Source organism: Etheostoma spectabile, chromosome 2, assembly GCF_008692095.1.
Source record: "Etheostoma spectabile isolate EspeVRDwgs_2016 chromosome 2, UIUC_Espe_1.0, whole genome shotgun sequence".
In the NCBI taxonomy this organism is placed as follows: Eukaryota; Metazoa; Chordata; class Actinopteri; order Perciformes; family Percidae; genus Etheostoma; species Etheostoma spectabile.
The window spans coordinates 8,900,685-8,918,520 of record NC_045734.1 but is presented as its reverse complement, the minus strand read 5'-3'; the positions used below and the strand labels follow the sequence as shown (position 1 = coordinate 8,918,520).

General features: G+C 40.5%; 1 protein-coding gene and 1 long non-coding RNA gene across 2 annotated transcripts in view; one reads left to right on the top strand and one right to left on the bottom strand.

The window, feature by feature from the left end:
- Positions 1–1,818, top strand: part of LOC116705724 (uncharacterized) — a 41,643-nt gene extending 39,825 nt beyond the window's left edge. The window contains exon 3 of the long non-coding RNA XR_004336007.1: positions 1,245–1,818. This is a non-coding gene — a long non-coding RNA (uncharacterized LOC116705724). The remainder of the gene's footprint in view (positions 1–1,244) is intronic.
- Positions 1–15,857, bottom strand: part of nr3c2 (nuclear receptor subfamily 3, group C, member 2) — a 72,382-nt gene extending 56,525 nt beyond the window's left edge. The window contains exons 1-2 of the mRNA XM_032542043.1: positions 15,435–15,857; positions 12,109–13,935 (exon numbers count right to left, since the gene is read on the bottom strand). Coding sequence (XP_032397934.1) covers positions 12,109–13,916 — 1,808 coding nt within the window. The 5' untranslated portion in view covers positions 13,917–13,935; positions 15,435–15,857. The remainder of the gene's footprint in view (positions 1–12,108; positions 13,936–15,434) is intronic.
- Between the last annotated feature and the right edge of the window lie 1,979 nt (positions 15,858–17,836).

The window sequence follows — 17,836 nt, the reverse complement described above, 5'->3', positions numbered from 1 at the left end:
CACCTCTCCAGTGGCAATCACTGAGGGGAAATCACCCCTTGAAACACTTGTGAGTGTTTGGCCCTTAATTCATATTGCATGAAATGAGCATTGCAGCTTTGTTCACAGAGGAAATAAATGCCATGTCCTCAGTAGAGCTTGTCTTATACAGCTCATAGATAGGAGCTCTAATAACTAATGTCAGGGCCAAGAGAATAAAAGAACAATAAAATGGGACCTGTACTTGATCTGTTAGGTATTTTCACTTAGTGATCTACTGACATGTACTATTTTGTATATGGGGCAGTAACCGCATCCTGTTTCATCTGCTGATAATCCTCACCTATTTTATTCACAACACTAGCGTTCATTTGAAAAGCCCAATATTTACTCTCCTTTAGTTTTTTTTCTTTTAACATTTCATCCAGCTCCTTTTGTAAAATATCTGCCTCTTTATCTGCAAAATGCTCCCCTTTCTTCAACAGCTTGTTGCTAACTTTGTCTGTCTGCTGTTTGGCACTGAGCAAGTGCGTGTAGTGGGTTTAGATTGAACTTTCTGTGGAGCTGAGGGGAACTCCAGAGTCTGGTGATAATTCTGTGAGTTCATCCCTTTTGTGAGTTCATTTGATCCATTGTTAATTTAGAAATATTGAAAACCTGTATTGCTTTAAAGCAACTGCTGCATGTACTTATGATGCACCAAATAAGAATGCCTTTTTATTTCCAGGTAAAAACTTTACTCACGAGGGTGTCAGCTGAATGACAAAAGTGACACGCTTTCTCACAATGAGATAATGATCACACTGATATCATAGGTCAACACTTAATTATAATGACTTAATGATAGATTTGAAACATTAAAAAAAAAAAAAAAAATTAAAGCTATGATGTCAAGGCTGTCTAAGTTGTTTTCCATGTTGTGTTTCATTTACAGCAGCAAATGACAGCTATTTTAAACGCTGTGTCCAAACACTGTAAATCCCTGGCAACATATTAAATGTGTATAGGCATGCATTGATTTTCAGTCATGTGTCATAGAAACTTATTAATAGATCTCCATGTGCATCAGGGTGGGAAAAAACAATTGTATTGTATTTTCCTATCTCAATCCATTGACCATGGTCATGTATTATACTTTAGGTCGTATTTTAAGTATATTTTTTGAGTCTTTCTTCGTCTGCAGTTACTGTATTTCACAGTGGTGCCATCAAACTCAAACACGTTCCAATGCGACAATCAACCCACCCTCTTAATCTGTCAAACAGGCGAACGCAAAGACAGCTGGAGCAGTATCTACATCACACCTGAATAAGAGGCTTCCTCCTGGTGAGCCTGAAATACCACAAGGCGCACGTGTCATTGGCACTGGAGCGTGTGGGTGTAATCATACTGAAATGAAGCAAGAACTTAAGGCATGTCAGCTGCATTCACAACAAGCAGGATAACATCCTCCTCCACCAGTGACCCAAAAGAAACCCGGTAGCTGCCTCTCTTCTCAAGGAAGAAACTTTCAAAACCACGTTTTTACAATTGCAATAAAAGAAAGCAAACTTTTACTGTACAAAGATATATCAGAGTTGTTCTAAGATTATATTATCCCTCCTCTTAGCAGATGTGAACTAATTATTGATTAGGAATGTCCAATAATAATGGATAGATCCACATGCAAAACATCTACAGACCCAACTGAAAATGTAATTCTGGATTTTGCCACAAGTCAATGGTTTGGATCGTGTTTAAAGAGTCATAGTCACGTCCATAAATCCTCCTGCAAAGAATTAAATCAATAACCCACTGATGATGAATCTGATTTCTGTGACTGCTGGTATCAGCAACTGGGAGCTGCAATAACACCAACCAGTCCTCAGGAGCCAGTACATCAGGACCGAAGGAATCTAGGTTGGTGAGAACAAGTGTTTCCAGGTAGAAAAGTGTCCCTATAGCCTTAAGAATACAGGTTTAATGTTTAATGCCACCTGAATTACAATTCAGTTGTGCCCAGTCCTAATGTAAGGCATTAGCAATAACACGATCACCAAGATACTGTAGGGAATCCACAAGTGTAGATGTATACAAATACATTTATTTTAAAGAATGAGAAAAATAATGCAAAGATGTGTATGTTTTTAAAAACGTGGTTTGTTGCCAGAGATTCATTAACTTTGACTGGACTTTAGGACTGATTTTTTTTGTTGGTACAGTACATGTTGTAATGCATACCATTGATATGCGAGGAGTAGTTCAGAGTCCTAATTGCTAAAAGGGAATGTGAGTCCTTTAGTCTTAGTAGACAGTGACCAGTAGAATTTCCCTGAGAAAAGGAGCTAGAAGAGGTGATGAACAAGTTGTGACGGGTCGGAGACTGTCTTCTTTGCTCACTTCAACTCACCTGAATGGAGTGGTTTGCCCATCATTTTGAATGCTCGGTTAACAATCCGCTGTAGGTTTTCCACGTAGATTATTAACATTCACCCTCTGCGGTCTGTTCCACAGGAAGCTCCAAATCCAGTGGCATTAGGCTGGGTCAATGTTTATACCAAATAATTTGGTAAAAGGTTTGTGTGGGTTGATGGAATTAAAGGTGGAACTGAACTCTGAATGGGATGGGTGTGTTGGTGTTTTGGTGATTCTGGGTGTTGGCATGGTGGAGTGACATGCTGACTCCAGCCTTGATATGGGATCATCAGTGGGGAGATGCGGCATTTCAGGTATATTATAGAAGGTTGCGCTCAAATGTTTTATTAGCTACACAGCATTAAGGCAGGTAATCTTTGGCACAGGGATGATGGTGGAGAGTGTGAAGCACCAAGAGACTGTACATTGGCTTAGAGAAGTAACTACATGATTCTATTGTGTTAACTGCAATGGTGACACCAGACCCAAGGAGTGCACTGGATAAACCTGAATGGTGCCCTGCATTGCATTCTCTCATTGTCCCTACTTTAATGTTGCTCTAATGACACTAAACCACAATAAAGCAAACATGCATCTGAGCATGTCCATGTGTGATTAAACAATCAACAAATAAATCAAGGAATGAATGTGCACAAACTTCTACATTGCAGTATAATGGTGCATCAGCTCCATTCACTTCCTACAAGGTCAAGTAGTTAAGCGGGATAGAGAATATAAGAGAAAGCTCCTGCTTAACATTCAACACAATTAAATGATGCCTACCAAGTCACTTCTCTCTAGATGTGCGTACTATCTGGTATTAGGTTTCTGTGTCATTTTCTGTACCTACAGGGATGGTCAATTCAAATTTAAGAAATGGAAACAAAAACATTTTCTGAGTTAGCTTTAGTAATTCCTACATATGCAGATAATGTTGGTTTTTATTGGCCCAGTTTTGAGATATTTGTATGGCTGGGTTTTGTTTGAAATGTATTTATAATAGATCACTTGAATCATTACATTACCTTTTTTGAGGGATATATGTTTTTCACTTACCAAATAAGCCAAACGTCTGAAATGTCAAATGTTGTTTAAACACAAGCAGCAATTCAAGAACATTGTCTGAATAAAATAGTCTAAAATAATCTGAAGTTGTTCAAATTGAAATCAGAAATTGTCTGTTTGAAAAAAAAGTAAAAAAATTTGCAAATTGGGGCGACCTCTATGTCCCCAGTAAGAGTGTGCGCCCCATATAGTGTCCTTTGCTGTGGCTCCGGTTCGAGTCCGACCTGCGGCCCTTTGCTGCGTGTCAACCCCATCTCTCTCCCACCTTTCCTGTCTATCCACTATCACTATCTAATAAAGGTATATGCCCCTAAAATAAAAAGAAAATTCTGACATAACACCAATCTAACATTCAAGACTATGCCTCGTCCATGATTTCTGCAGACAACCCTGAATAACGGAATCGTTAGAATGGTCTTTTATGTATTCAAATAAATGCTTGACCAAGGACGTTATTAGTTATTAGTGTTTTACAGTCGGCAGCACCACTTGTGTTTGTGTGTTTGCCATAGAATAAAAGTGTTACATAAAAAGACCTGGAATAACCTCCCCCAACAAACACACACACACACACACACACACACCCTTCACACCATTTGAGCCAGCTATGCATGACCTACTTTGGGAACCTTTCAAGCTGAACAATTATACATTTTTTGAAAAGTCCTCCTTTATGGTATCACTTCCATAGAGAAACAGATGAGACAAACACAGGGGTTTAAACGTAAGCAATTTGGCATCAATGCTTGGGCAAACTCTAATTAAACATGAATGATAAAGGGATGCCTTGTTTGCTCAGTCAAGTGGATCAGGATACAAAAGGATGACAATAATACGATGGGAGAGTCGAGAGTGGAAACGGGTTCTCTCTGCTCCCTCTCCACCAAAAATGAAATATAGATCTCATTGCTTTTTATAGCTCTGAATGAATAATGTCCAACCCATGAATTAGACATGTCTGTATTTAGCTCAACAAACAATACTTTTTAATTCATGACAATAGAGAGAGGCTCTCATGACCAGTTAATCTTTGTAATTTGTGATTTAATAAGTCCATATTTCCCTGTAGTTACGCTATATTACTGATACCAGTATGTTGCTATATCATCTCAGATGATGGTGCATTACATTTAGCAACTCCTCCACACAAAACATCTATCCATCTACAATCAGGAGATCTTAAGACCACTTGCGTGCTAGGGTAGGTAAACAAAGTACTGCCATTCAGCTACACTATTTCACACAGCAACACACTATAAAAACCAAGGCATTCATCACTAAACAGAAGCATTCACTATGCTTTGTTGTAGCTCTGGTATTTAGTTTCCGCCTCCTTTATGCAGTTTAGTAATGACCTCAACAACAGAAGGGAAGGTCAGCGGTAGGTAATAGAGAGTAGATCTCCAACTGCAGGACTGGCCTAGCTGAAATCTGGCCCTCCGTCACCAGACTGTGCTTCAGAAAGAAGTTCAAATGAGGACAAGCCAAGAATTCAAATCCCAGGAGACCTGGCCAGCAGTAACCACTTTTATTGGGGTGTCAAGTCCGGCCTAGAATGTGTGCTGTTGTTATTGTTGAAGGCAGCAGAAGTGTGTGTGCATGCGTGCACGTGTATGCCTGCGTGGGAGAGGCAGAGTGGAGGCTTTCAACATGGCTTCTTTTCTGTGCAACAAAAGCATCCGATTATTGTGCCACACAACATGTTCTCTTACAAAGATTACATCCACTCTGTAGGCATTTACTCTCTACACTCTAATATGACAAGTTAAAAAACAACATTTCCATTCATAAAGCTGGAACAGAAAGCTGGCTTTTACTGTGCCCTCATGGCTGTACCTATTAAGATATAATTGTTGGATGTTTAGATCAGATATGTAACTTCTTAAAGTTTTGTATTTTAGATTTTTTTTCTCTCTCTTTTGGTAAAAGGTAATAAATGAATTAAATATGACTATTTGGTGAGCATTTCAAAGAGAAAGCAACAGTATTGTGGTACTTAACAGAGCTGCTAGCAAAACTAAATCTACTCTAAAAGCCAGAATGCTAATGTTGCCTTTACTTTCCACTTAAAACAGCATTTATAGGTTTTTTTTGGCCAGTGAAACAAGCTGAAAAATTCACAAATGACATTATCACCATTTAAAGTTGTTGTGGTAAACTAGGAAAAAGTAGCCTTTTTACACGTTCAGCAGACACAGAACTCTGTTTTGGTCTCCACCAACACTTTAGGAGAATGTATTTATTATATTAACATAAGAAAATGTCTTAAATAGACTAATTTGCAGGATTTCCAGCCAAAATTTGCAAGCCTTTAGTAATCAGGTTGAACGAGTCTGCCACCAAATTGAAGAAGTCATCAAATAATGTTTGTTGCACAGCACAACCCAGCAAAAAATAAACAAATGCTCATTTTCAGGTTCATAATTGTATTTTGAGATTGTACCAGAATAGGTTTACATGGTTTCATTTTCAAAAAACATCAAATTTTTGTTGTACCGCACCTTGCTGTAGATTCTGTTTTCACCCTGTGTCTTTGGGTCTCTGTTTAAGCTACAGAATGAGACATCTCACTTGTTTTAGCCACGGAGTGAGACATCTCACTTGTTTTAGAGTGAGACATTTTACTTCTATACTATCTTTATTGGGAGTCGCACATGAGCAGTAGCTAGGTAAGATCAGCTGGATAACTCTTTCTCCAACTTTGGTGAGTACAAGGCAAGATTAGCTGGGAGACATCTTCTGGAATACCTGCAGAGCAGGGACATGGAAGTAGTTCTTTTGTAGATTATGGTGAGCTAGTGTGTGTTGTAGCAGTGTTTTGCCATTGAGAACGAGCTAGTATGCTTGCGCTAGCATGCCACGGTTAGCCACCTTGTCTCGGCTAGTGACATAGAAAGCCGTGCAGATTTTGAACAGCTCACCCGGAGACTGAAGGCAGAGGACATTCAGAAACCCATATCTCACTCAAAATAGCATGGATAGTTATTTTTCCAAGTTTGTATGCGCGTGGAAGCAACAGAGACACAAAATAACACCCCAAATCCCTGAAAAAGTGATACTTTCATAATGAGGGCACTTTATGCTTCTTCTCTGCAGGAGAAATATCAACATATCTTTAATGAGATTAAGTCCTATAAAAGTCAAAGTCCTACTCTCTACTAGTCAGTCTACACCTTGCAGCCGGCCTTTGAAACCACCACCCAGTCTGGATTAATCATAAAATGCTAAAAAGTTAAATAAAAAAATATAAATATATGTGTTCTTTTGATATGCAGTGCAATCTCATGGGAAGGCATATAAATAGCATGCCACTTGTAAGGACATTTCCTGTCACATGTCACTGCATATTAAAGGAACACGTCACTGTTTGTTGAAATAGGGCTTATCATGGTCTCCCCTAGCTGTAGATAGTTGGGACAACGTATTTCTTTGTCTTAGTGCATGCACTGTTTTAGTCCGCTGCAACATTGCCTAGTTAACTTAGCATAGTGAATGGAATCCTATGTTGCCGTTTAGCATGTTGTGAGTGAAAGTGAGCCAACAAAAAAAACAACAACAACCTAATTACTTCTTGTAGCCTGCGTATTCACAAGTACAAATAGCAATGCAGATTAAGACTAGATGATTTCCTAGGCAGATATTGATTTGGGACTATATTGGGTGGAAGAACAGCCGAAGCACTGCTACATGGCGCCGAGATATCACGCAGCAACTCTATGTGAGTACAGGTCTAATATGGGTCATGCTATCCCATAAAATAACCATGCGTCATGTTTACAGTAATCACTTACTCTGTGGACAGCTGTTAACTGGGTTCATTCTACATTTTTCCCAAGTGACTTCATCACACCGGAAAAAAAAAAGTTGAGAACTGCAGGATGCCTCAAGTCCTTGTGGTGTTTACTGCTGAGCTAACTAGCGGTGTTGCAAACAATATCACATTGGCTGCCAGTTTTGTTAAATTCTCCCAAGTTCCAGTTTTCCAGTTTTATTGCTAAAACATGTCCAATTGGGTAATGTTTGGTTCAACAGCCTTTATCTGCAATTTTTGACGGTAGAAAGTGCTGCTTTGTTTCAACGCAATTTAATGTTGGCATACTGCTAACTATTATGTAGCTACATGCTAATGCGACACAGATGTAATCTTGGCCAGTGCTGGTAATTTATCCCCAAATTCCGGTCCCTTTACTGCTGGGACATGTCCGGTTGTGTAATATTTGGTTTAGAAGCCTTTATTGATGATTTTCCACAGTACAAAGTCCTGCTATATACTCCGTTCCAGTAGCTCTGGCATCAACTAGTGAAACGTGGAGCTGAGGCTCCGGGCACGCCAGGAAGTGCGCTTGCCAATCAGAGCAGACTGAGCTTTTTTGGGAGGAGGGATTAAAGAGACAGGCGAATACAGGTGCAGCAGCCAATGGCAGCATGGGAAAAAAGTGCTTTTTTTTTTTTTTAAATGAAAGCATGTAAACATGTTCTAGTACAAACACAAAATGCAAGTATGATCCTGAAAATGCTGTATAATAGTTGCCCTTTAAAACCCCATTCTCATTCCCAACTCATCAGTTGGGAACATGGTTAACGCCATTTGGTGATACCAGGCTGTGATTTGAAGTGAAATTTCTGCAGTAAGAATATGAGGAATGTACGGTATACTATATACTGAGCACATGGTGTCTTTGATTCTCACCTGGTTGAAGCCAATTTATTAATTAAATGTAGATGGTTCCTGCCGTTATTACTGCTTCATGTTTTTATCAATAAAGAAAAAATATTATTTGTCTTATTATATTTCTTCTTCTTCTTCTAATTATTATTATTATTAATTACTCCATGTCAGGTGAAGTCTGCACTTAAGATCATCATGAGTTTCTTCACGAAAGAGAAAGCTAAAGAAGGTTTTGTGTGTTTCTCTACAAGTACCTGGCATTTATTAAATCTCATTGAATCAAAGAAGTTAGTAAATAATAAAAGGGTAAATTAAATGATTGATATACAATGATAATCAAATGAAGACTACAAAGTTGGGACAGTACATATGAGAAGGCAGATAATTGATACACTTACATGCACTATAAGAAAATGTCTTAACACCGACTCCAGAGACCCACAGCCATTCCCCAACACCTGTACCTGTTACTTTTCTATTCACAACCCAAACAAGCAGCTGCCCGCTTTATAGTCAGGAACCCATAATGCATTGGGAGCCCCTATGCATGCCTGGTGTTGGGATTTAATTGGATATTAGTATCCAGCAGTGTCTGAATTAATCAAATCATTTCTATCCATTAATTTAGTGGAGGAACATACAATTAAAGCCCTATTAGTGTGCTCTCAGGAGTATGCCTTTTCATCCCGCTGCAGAACATTGAGGGTTGGCCAGAGTCCAGTGCAAAGCATTCTCCCCACTTGAATCTGGTGCTTCTTCATGATGGACACTCTGTTAATCTACAGCAACTGACTGCAAGCTTTAAAGAAGGAAAGGCAGCCTATAGCTATTTTTCCCATGGCTACAGAAAAGGCTAAAAAAAAAAAAAAAACTAATGAGAGCTTATCTAAATGAAAAAATACATTGCTGGCTTCTGTTTCGAGTCTTTAAAATTTATCAGATTATGAAATTATGAGGCCAGGCTGACAAGTTTTAGAATAAGTCTATTTGGTGAAACATTACTGTGAAAACCTGCAGCACAGAAATGCCCTAAATAGGGTGAAAAGAGATTTGGAGATTTTGGCAGCAAGCAAACATAATCCAACGCGTAAATGTAGGTCATTAAATGATAATTTCCATATTTTCATATTTCATTTGAATCAGAATATTTTTTCATAATGCATTTTAAACTATAGTACTCCGCTTTTTAAATTTTATTCAAGACAATAAATACTTTTTTGTAATGAAATCATTTCAAATCTAATCATGTACAATATACCATCCTGGCTGCCTACTGTAGTTTGTCTAAGCATTACGTTTAAATCAAACATCACATAAATCCAACAACTGTGGTTAGGGCGATTCATGCCCCCCCTCATCCTTCCTCCTCTCTTGTAAATCTGAGTTAAAAGGTTTTTGCACAAAGTAATTCAGACTGCTCAGATGAGCAGCCATTTTTAATTAAAACCATTTACAGAGGAAACCAAAGTGAGAAAAAAAGAGCCAAGGGATTTTACACTCTGTCATCCGAGGCTTCAGTGGATCAAAGAGTTTTAGTTGTGCTTTTTAATGGTTATGTAACATTTTTGCCAATGAAATATTGGTCCTGGGCACCATGCAGTCAGTCCAAAGCTCAAAGGTACCACATATTTCCTGCAATTCTTTTTCTTTTTCTTTTTTAGATTTCAGGCAGGACACAATAAGCCTGTTTATGTCTAAGTATAGCTGTCAATCAATACAATACTACTGGTGTAACTGGACACTGAAAGTAGGCAGAAACATCTGAAAAGGTTTTCCTCTTGCATTCTACCTAAGACATTTCTGTGTGTGTGTGTGTGTGTCTGTGTCTGTGTCTGTGTCTGTGTGTGTGTGTGTGCATATTATTGTAATATATATGTATGTATATGTGTTTGTGTTTGCCTGCTTCCTTGCCTGGCTGGCTGGCTGCCATGTGGCCCACCTCTTACTGTCATCCTGTCTGACATAAGGGCTAAGCTGGATCTCATTAGGACCAAGGTGGCAGTGATCCCGTCAACATCGCTTTGCCTCCTGCCATATGGGTCGCCTCCAAGGTAACAGGGCTGTATCAGTCTCCTCAGAACTGCGAGCCTTGTTATAGCGCACACACACACACTCACACACACACACACACAGAGACGGCGTATCTACTCTCTAGATGAGCATGTACTGTACATATGAAGCTGAATAAACATGCCAAACTGAGATGAGGTGAAAAAAGAAATACTGATAATAAGATAATCAGGTCAGATCTGTGGATAAGATGCAGTATGGATAAATACAGACACACATACATGACAAGCTTACTATACATGTTTGCTGTCATCATCAGTTTATCTTGTTATGAGATATATAGATAAATCGGACTACACATCTCACAGTAGATAACAATAAGGACTATTTGAATATCTTGTTGAATCATAGTTATGATAGTTATGATGATGCATAAACTCTTAAAATAAAAACTGAACAACCATCATCAACGGCAGAAATGTTTTGCATTGCATTTGCAAGCTACAGTAAATCAGTTTAAAGCTGATGACCTACATGAATATACAGTGATTTATCACAGATATAGTGACTTTTCCCAGCCCCTTCTTACAAATTTGTCACCGCAATCTGAACGACAACAACTGAAGAATATCTAAAAACGACAACTGAAAGTAGCAGAGCAATCAGTGAGATCAGCAAAAGTTGGTTTCTACAAATTCAATCAGGAAATCTCCATTTTGAGATTCTGTTCAACATCATTTCCCAAAGTAGGTCTGGAATTGTCACGGTCAAGTCACAGTGGAACAGAGCAAAGCAATGTACACCAACATCCCACAGCGGCTTAAATACTGTACTTCTTTTACAGCAAGCGTCTGACTCTTATTGAAGCCGTGCAAGTAAGCAGGAAGTCATTTATGACTTTGTTTAGTGCTTCTTCGCACCAGTTCATAACAAGTGGGAATTTATAACATCCCTTGCATAAATAGATAATAGCAATGTTGTTTATAAGAACACCAATAGAAAGTAAATGCTTTTGAAATACATAAATCATATCACACTCAGATTCCCCGGACTGCAAACCTTTTTTTTTTTTTTTTTAACTTGCTGCAAAAAAACACCAGTACCTCTCACGGTTAGGTAATTATACACACTTCTGTATTTTCAGCAATGTTTCCATGTGTTTCATGGTCTAGATAATGGTTTTGTAATTCATTGTTATTTATCTTGTATATAGCACTTCCTTTCAGCTTCACATGCAACTAGGACACCAGAATACACTGGAAGCACAACAACTGTGTCAAAGTTGCACTTTGCCAGATTGGCGGCTATTATAGAGGTTTTTTTTCCCCTTTGGCCTGTTTGTTTTGTTTATGCCCCCACCCTCACAAAAGCAACTGTTTATTTCATCAGTTTGGCAACAAAAACATGTGATCAATCATTCATAATTTATGATGCTGCCAATGGCTCAGGGCCCGTAAAAACACATATTTGCATCACACAAGGTCTTAGCTGGACCTCCTGATATCAGACCAATATATTTTGTTGTTGTACACACACATGGGCCCTTGATAAGAGGTAAACTTTGCCTCTGTGTTACAGTAGAACACAGGGCAGTACTAGCAGGGATGATGTTTTGATCACATGCTACTATAACAATGACCTGGACCCCGTCCTTTAATTCCTGTTCACCAAGCCAGCATCCCGCTGCCTTTCCCAAGCCCTGCTGTTATTATTTTTGCACTGTTCAAAGCAAACGCCCTAAGTCCCTTGTGCGAGTATGGTTCTGACTGTAACAAACTGGCCCTCCTATAGAGAGACAACACTATTATACAGGTTTACTGACAAAAAAACATTATTTATACAAAATGAAAACTGATTCTCTCTGTAAAGCTGAACTTTTTTAATATGAATCACAACTCAGAAAACGTCCCAGTTTTCAAGCCAGGGATTTGACGGAGATACACTGAAAGGCACTCACTCAGACTGCAAAGAGACGTCTGCATTCTCCTTACCTCGACATGCTGTCCGTGATGCAGTTCTGACCCAGGTAACCCTCACCTCTGGCTGTCAGGGACCCCTGGGACATGCCCGGCCGAGATTTCCACGACTCCATTAACGCTGTTACAGGCGAAATGAGATTCAACAAATGGTTGGACTGGTCCCTCACATCATGCCGCGTGAAAGACATTGTTCCTTGCGCTCCAATCTGGTAATGGAATGAATGTCCACCGGAATTAACTCCAACAATAGCCGATGTGGGCATGCTGTTATTCTCTTGGTAATAGCTGCCATCAGTGGTCTCCTGCTTAACCCCTTTGGACAGAACATTGTTGGAGAACACATCAGACTCATAGTTTCCATTCATAGAGGCAACAGGGGGTCCTAAGATACCAGAAAGACTGTATTCATCAATGTTATTCCTCAGGGACAAATAGGTGGTCTCAGATGCAGGAAAGTGACTAAGAGATGGTGACTGCTCACCATAGGGCTGTTGGTTCATACATCCCTCATTTTTGTTTGGCTCGCTCTTAATCTGTGTGATAAAAGGTGTGCTACTCGTATTACATTTGGAGCTTCCTAAACACATGCTTCTGAAGTCAGTTCCAGGCTCGTTTTTTATGAACTTAACCATGCCCATCTGATCTAAGCCGACGTTGAACACCTCCCCGTCTACAACCTCTACTTTAGGGAATTCAAAGTTCTTGAAGTCTGCGTCTCTGCTCAGACCTGCTGCTTCTGGGCTGTTGGTGTCATTCTGCGCCGAACCCAGTCCGCCAGCAGGACTGGACACAGGAAACCCACCTGAGGAGGGGTTCTGTGGGCTGCTGGCAGCCATTGCTCCCCCTGTGGCCGGACTGGAGATGGACGGTCTTGCTGTGTTGCAGTTGTTGGCAGTGCTGGTGCAGCTGCCACCTGTAGGGCTCGAGACAGAAGACCTAATGTTACAGGTAGTGCTGCAGGACGGCGGAGATCTCACACTACTCATACTCTGTGGGCTGGACATGGGGGATCTCATGACGTTGTGTGGGCTGGTGAGAGGTGGTGAGCCCACCGTGCTGGACCCCACGGGGCTACATGTGGCTGAATTCCTGCGCTTGATGTTGGCCATAGTTGCAGCACAAGATGTCTGGCTGACAGGACTACTGACGGACGAGCACACTGGTCCAAAACATGTAGGAGGGCTGGTGGTTGACGACACCATATTGTTGCTGCCCCCGGGGCTAGAGATGGAGCTGGAGGTCTGTGGGCTGCAGGACAGAGATGAGGCCAGCATTGAGGCTGAACTAACAGGAGTCCCAGTGGTGCATTCTCTGGGAGTGGTGCTGGGCTGCTGGAAACCAAATGGCTTTAACTTAGGACTCTTTGTGGAGCCACACTGGTTCTCCTCTAGAGCCCGCCCACACACTGGATACATCTTCCCAGGGCTGGTACTGCCCCCATGCTGGCTAAAGGCAAAGTCTGCCTCCCTGGCAGCATTCATATACAGGCCCATAGACTCGGCCACTGTCTTGGAAAGCTCCTTAGAGTCCATTTCCTGCTTATGACCATGGACAGAGTTGTTGAAAAGTGGGAGAACAAATGGCTGGTTCTGGCTGAGCCGAAGGATTGGCTGCTCCTGCTTCTTTGTATTGTTGTCTTTGCAGTCGGTTGCCGGGCTTCCAGCAGGGCAGCTCACATTGACTATGTCCATCAGGATATCACTGCTAGTCAGACTTGAATCCTCTGTGCTGCAGCAGTGCTCCATGGTGCTGGGGACCTGTGCCCATCTGTTCTCTGTATTACTTCCATCAAAGAAACTTTGGTATCTTTTGGTCTCCATTGCTAGCTCATTGATCCACCTGGTAAATGAAGAAAAGAAATGAATGAAAAACGTTCTCAATGTTGCTATTTCAAGCTCCACGGCATTGGTTTAATAATAGGTGTACTGAGGTTCTTTACTTTCAGGCAGAGATTACAGGTTTCATGTGAGACTAGATTATATAGTTAGAAATATGCTAATTAATTTGATTAATGAAAAAATCTGGAGTGCAAATATAGTCTTGTTGGTTTTGGATAGCAGTAGATTCCGCTTCGGTGGGTAACAACCTAATGAGGTAAAAATAAGGGGGGCTATGTAAAGAACATATAATAGATTTGAGTTATTATAATGTTATAATGGCTTCAAAAACATAAATTATGCTGTGTAAACAAAACGTCAAATCTGACAAAGTCCAAAGGAAGTCTGTACAGTTTTTCCTCTCACAGAGCTCGTTTTCAGTGCCCTACAGGGCATGTACAGTCTGATAACTTCAGGGTTAATGAATCTACGTGACGTCGTCTGGGCTTTTTGTTTGAATTCCCACCTCTGCTGCGCCTCTATTGGACAGCTCAGCCAGAAATACACCAGCTTTATCAGGCCCTTTCGTGGATTGGTCGGAAAGCTGTCACTCAATAGTTATTGCTCTTGCAGACACAACATAGCTGCGACATAACTTAAAATGTTGCTTTAGCGGCTGTAGGGGCTTCGCCTTGTGCAAAAGCAACATAAATTACCTGCTGGTAATAATCACACCCTTGAAATAACAGGTTGCAAGCATAAGGCATTGCTTTGGGTGATGTTTAAAGACATATTTTTTTCCCAGTACGGTTCACTCTTTGAAGGGCTCACAGCTGTGGAGCAGCCAAGACATCTGAGTTTAAGTTATTCAGATTGCTTGAAAAATATCCCATGCACATTTACTGTGCGGATCCATGAATAAAAATAAAATAAAAAAAGATGTCAGAGTGATAATTCTTCCATCTCACTACTGCCGTGATTGCCAGCTGCCTCTGTAGGACATGCAACTCTCTGAATCTCCATTTTGCGTTTGCGCAGGATAAATAGGATACTAAAAGACGATTTTTGCTATATGGCTGCTGCTGAAGTTATTATTAAAGTTGTCTCAGTAGACGCTTTTTGAATGACAAGAAGGACTAAGTGCAGAAGGAAGAAAATAATATTTATTGAAATGATATTTTTTGGAAATAATCTGACAGCACTGGATATTTCTCAGGACCTCTTGACAGGTGCCTACAGAATTATAAAAACTACCATTAAAATGATTTTGGCTGTTTTGCTTCTACATTTAAGTGCATAAACTTCTTGGCGACTTTTATTATGGAGCAGACGCAGGGCTATAACGGTCCCACGGTGTAAAGTTATTGGATTTTTTTCTCCCACAGCGGATGCAAGTAACCTATTCAGTAATCAGAAAGAACAGTGAGGAGTTTGCTTTCATTATCATCAGGAGCCCCCCACCCCCCCTTCTCTGCCAAATTTAAAATGTACAGTGAAATCCTGAGCTCCGTCCTTCCTTACCTTAATTACGACATTCAGAGTTGTCAGGTGGTCGTGTTGCTGGGCAGCGATAATCCAGAGGACAAAAAAAAAACACGCAAAAAAAAAGCAAAGTCAATAAATAGCAACAAATGTGTTCTGCCTACTCTTTCCAATACATAGTTTTCAGTTTGACAGCTAGACAACTGGAGAAGTCTACTGCGTATTGTCACTAGTAAATCCTCCACAGCGATCAGCCGCGGCTCCTGACAGGACGAACGGCAGCCACGGGTCGGACGACAGCGGCAGATGATCTCACATTATGGCCGCAAATTTACAGATTACCGATTCTGGGTCCGAGATTAAAAGAGTAATAAAAACAAACGAAGGAGTCGGTCGGACTTCAACGCGACGTCATTCTGCACATGGACCCTCCTCTACTGCAGGGGGGGGCGGGGGGGGGGGACAAGGAGGAGGAGTAGGAGGAGGAGGGGGAGGAGGAGGGGAGGGGCTCAGCGCAGGTAGACAGAGCCGCCTGGAAATAGGGCACCGCGCTCGGCGCAGTCATGTTTGAAATAAAGTCCCAGGGTAACGGCGAGCAGAATACGCCGTCTTTTTGGGATTTAATTTAAATATTCTCTGCAAGTTTGTTCCATTTCTTTGTCGGTGTTTAAATCATCTGGGTTTTCCCCTCTTTGTTTTTTTTTTTCTCTCTCTTCTAGTGCTACCTCTGAAAATGTCTGCTCGTGCACAATCATGCACATTCACGCGAGCTGGCAATTTAGAGAAGAGGAGGAGCAGGAGCCGTACTAGCCTCACTTTACTGTTCACATGGATCTCCCTGCAAATAACGAGCGAGGAGTCCTTCTTACTGTGGGAGGGAAATCAAGCCAGTATGGTGCCCTGCAATAATGTGACGGCTGCCTCCACTAGGTGGAGCAATATTTCTATTGCTGTTAGAAAAGCACGTCTATTGAGTGGTCAAGTTGTCAAAGTATGATATCATTATTTGTTTCACACCTCTAAAGAAAAAGACTTAAAATTGATTTTTTTTTCTTCTTCTTCTTCTGGTCAGCCAAACTTAAAACTAGTTGTCTTTGCTCTTGAACGATCAACCATGATCTTAGACCAATTGACATGTAGACAAATGTGAAGGGAAAAAAAACCATTAAAAAGATATGGTTACAGCATGTGTAAGTAGACATTTTTTTGAAGTTGAAGCAAAAGACATCCGATGCCTGGTGGTGTGTCATTCAAATGTTCAATCATGCCCCAAAAGGATTTTTTTAAATCAGAATCAGCTTTATTTGCCAGGTATGAGGACACATACGAGGAATTTGGAGCATCGTTACTCACACTGTGCTTACACATACAAAACAACCAAAACAAAAATATACACACTAATATATACACAATATATAGCTACATACTCTTAACAGAAACAATATAGAGGCATGAATGCAATGAAGAAATCAATAAAATTATTTAAATATGGAGCATAGTGCAAGGATATGGTACATAAATGGTAAAATCATATGAAATAATTATGGGAAATAGATTTATTAATAATAATAATAATAATAATAAATTGAATTTGTATAGCGCTTTTCCCGAGCTCAAAGTCGCTTGACAGTGTTTAATAAAAAAAAAAAAAAACTAAGGATAATAACCACAGTACATTCAAAAGCAACACTGTTACTTACAAAATGAATGAAGCTGTTACATTTTACTGCCGATATGGCATGGCTTAGATGTGAGTGAAGACCTTGGTTTTACTCCAGCAGCATCCAATAATCATTTGAATCTTTGGAGTTGTCAGTCAGTTGACTCACTTCCTGTAGTGTTTCACGTGGCTGCATAAAAGTGTGCATGCAGGATTTAGGCTTTGAGAGTGCAGCGCTATACAGTAGTTTGAATGCTTTTCTTTACTGCTTGTCTGGGTTCAGCAAGCAAGCCTGTAGCCATTACCCAAGCGAGGCAGCAGCGGTTAGATTAGTCAAAGCCATCCAAGCAACACTTGCCCACCTCCCTGATTTGCCTGTTAATCACCCATGAATGGGGACCTGCTCTCAGAAAAAGCAGGAGATTTGAGATATAACCAATGTTTCCCACCCCCCATTCGTGCAGCTCCCATTTGTCCAATCGCACATAATGGGTGCCAGTCAAACACATCATGAGAAAATCTAATTTAGCTTTGCATCACAGATTTTTCCACAGTGACAGAGTCGAGTTTGCAGACTGACAGCAGAACACGGCTGACATGAAGTCAGTCATAATTGCCTCCCTCATCGGTCATAATTCAAGGCAGCTCCATTGAATCCCACTGAGTTGTTGAGCACCGTCGTTAGTCAAATCAATGATAATCACACTAGCCTGAAAACATTGCCCATACATGGGAGCTTAAATAAGCAGTTTTTTTGAAGGGGGGGGGGATTTTTGGATGA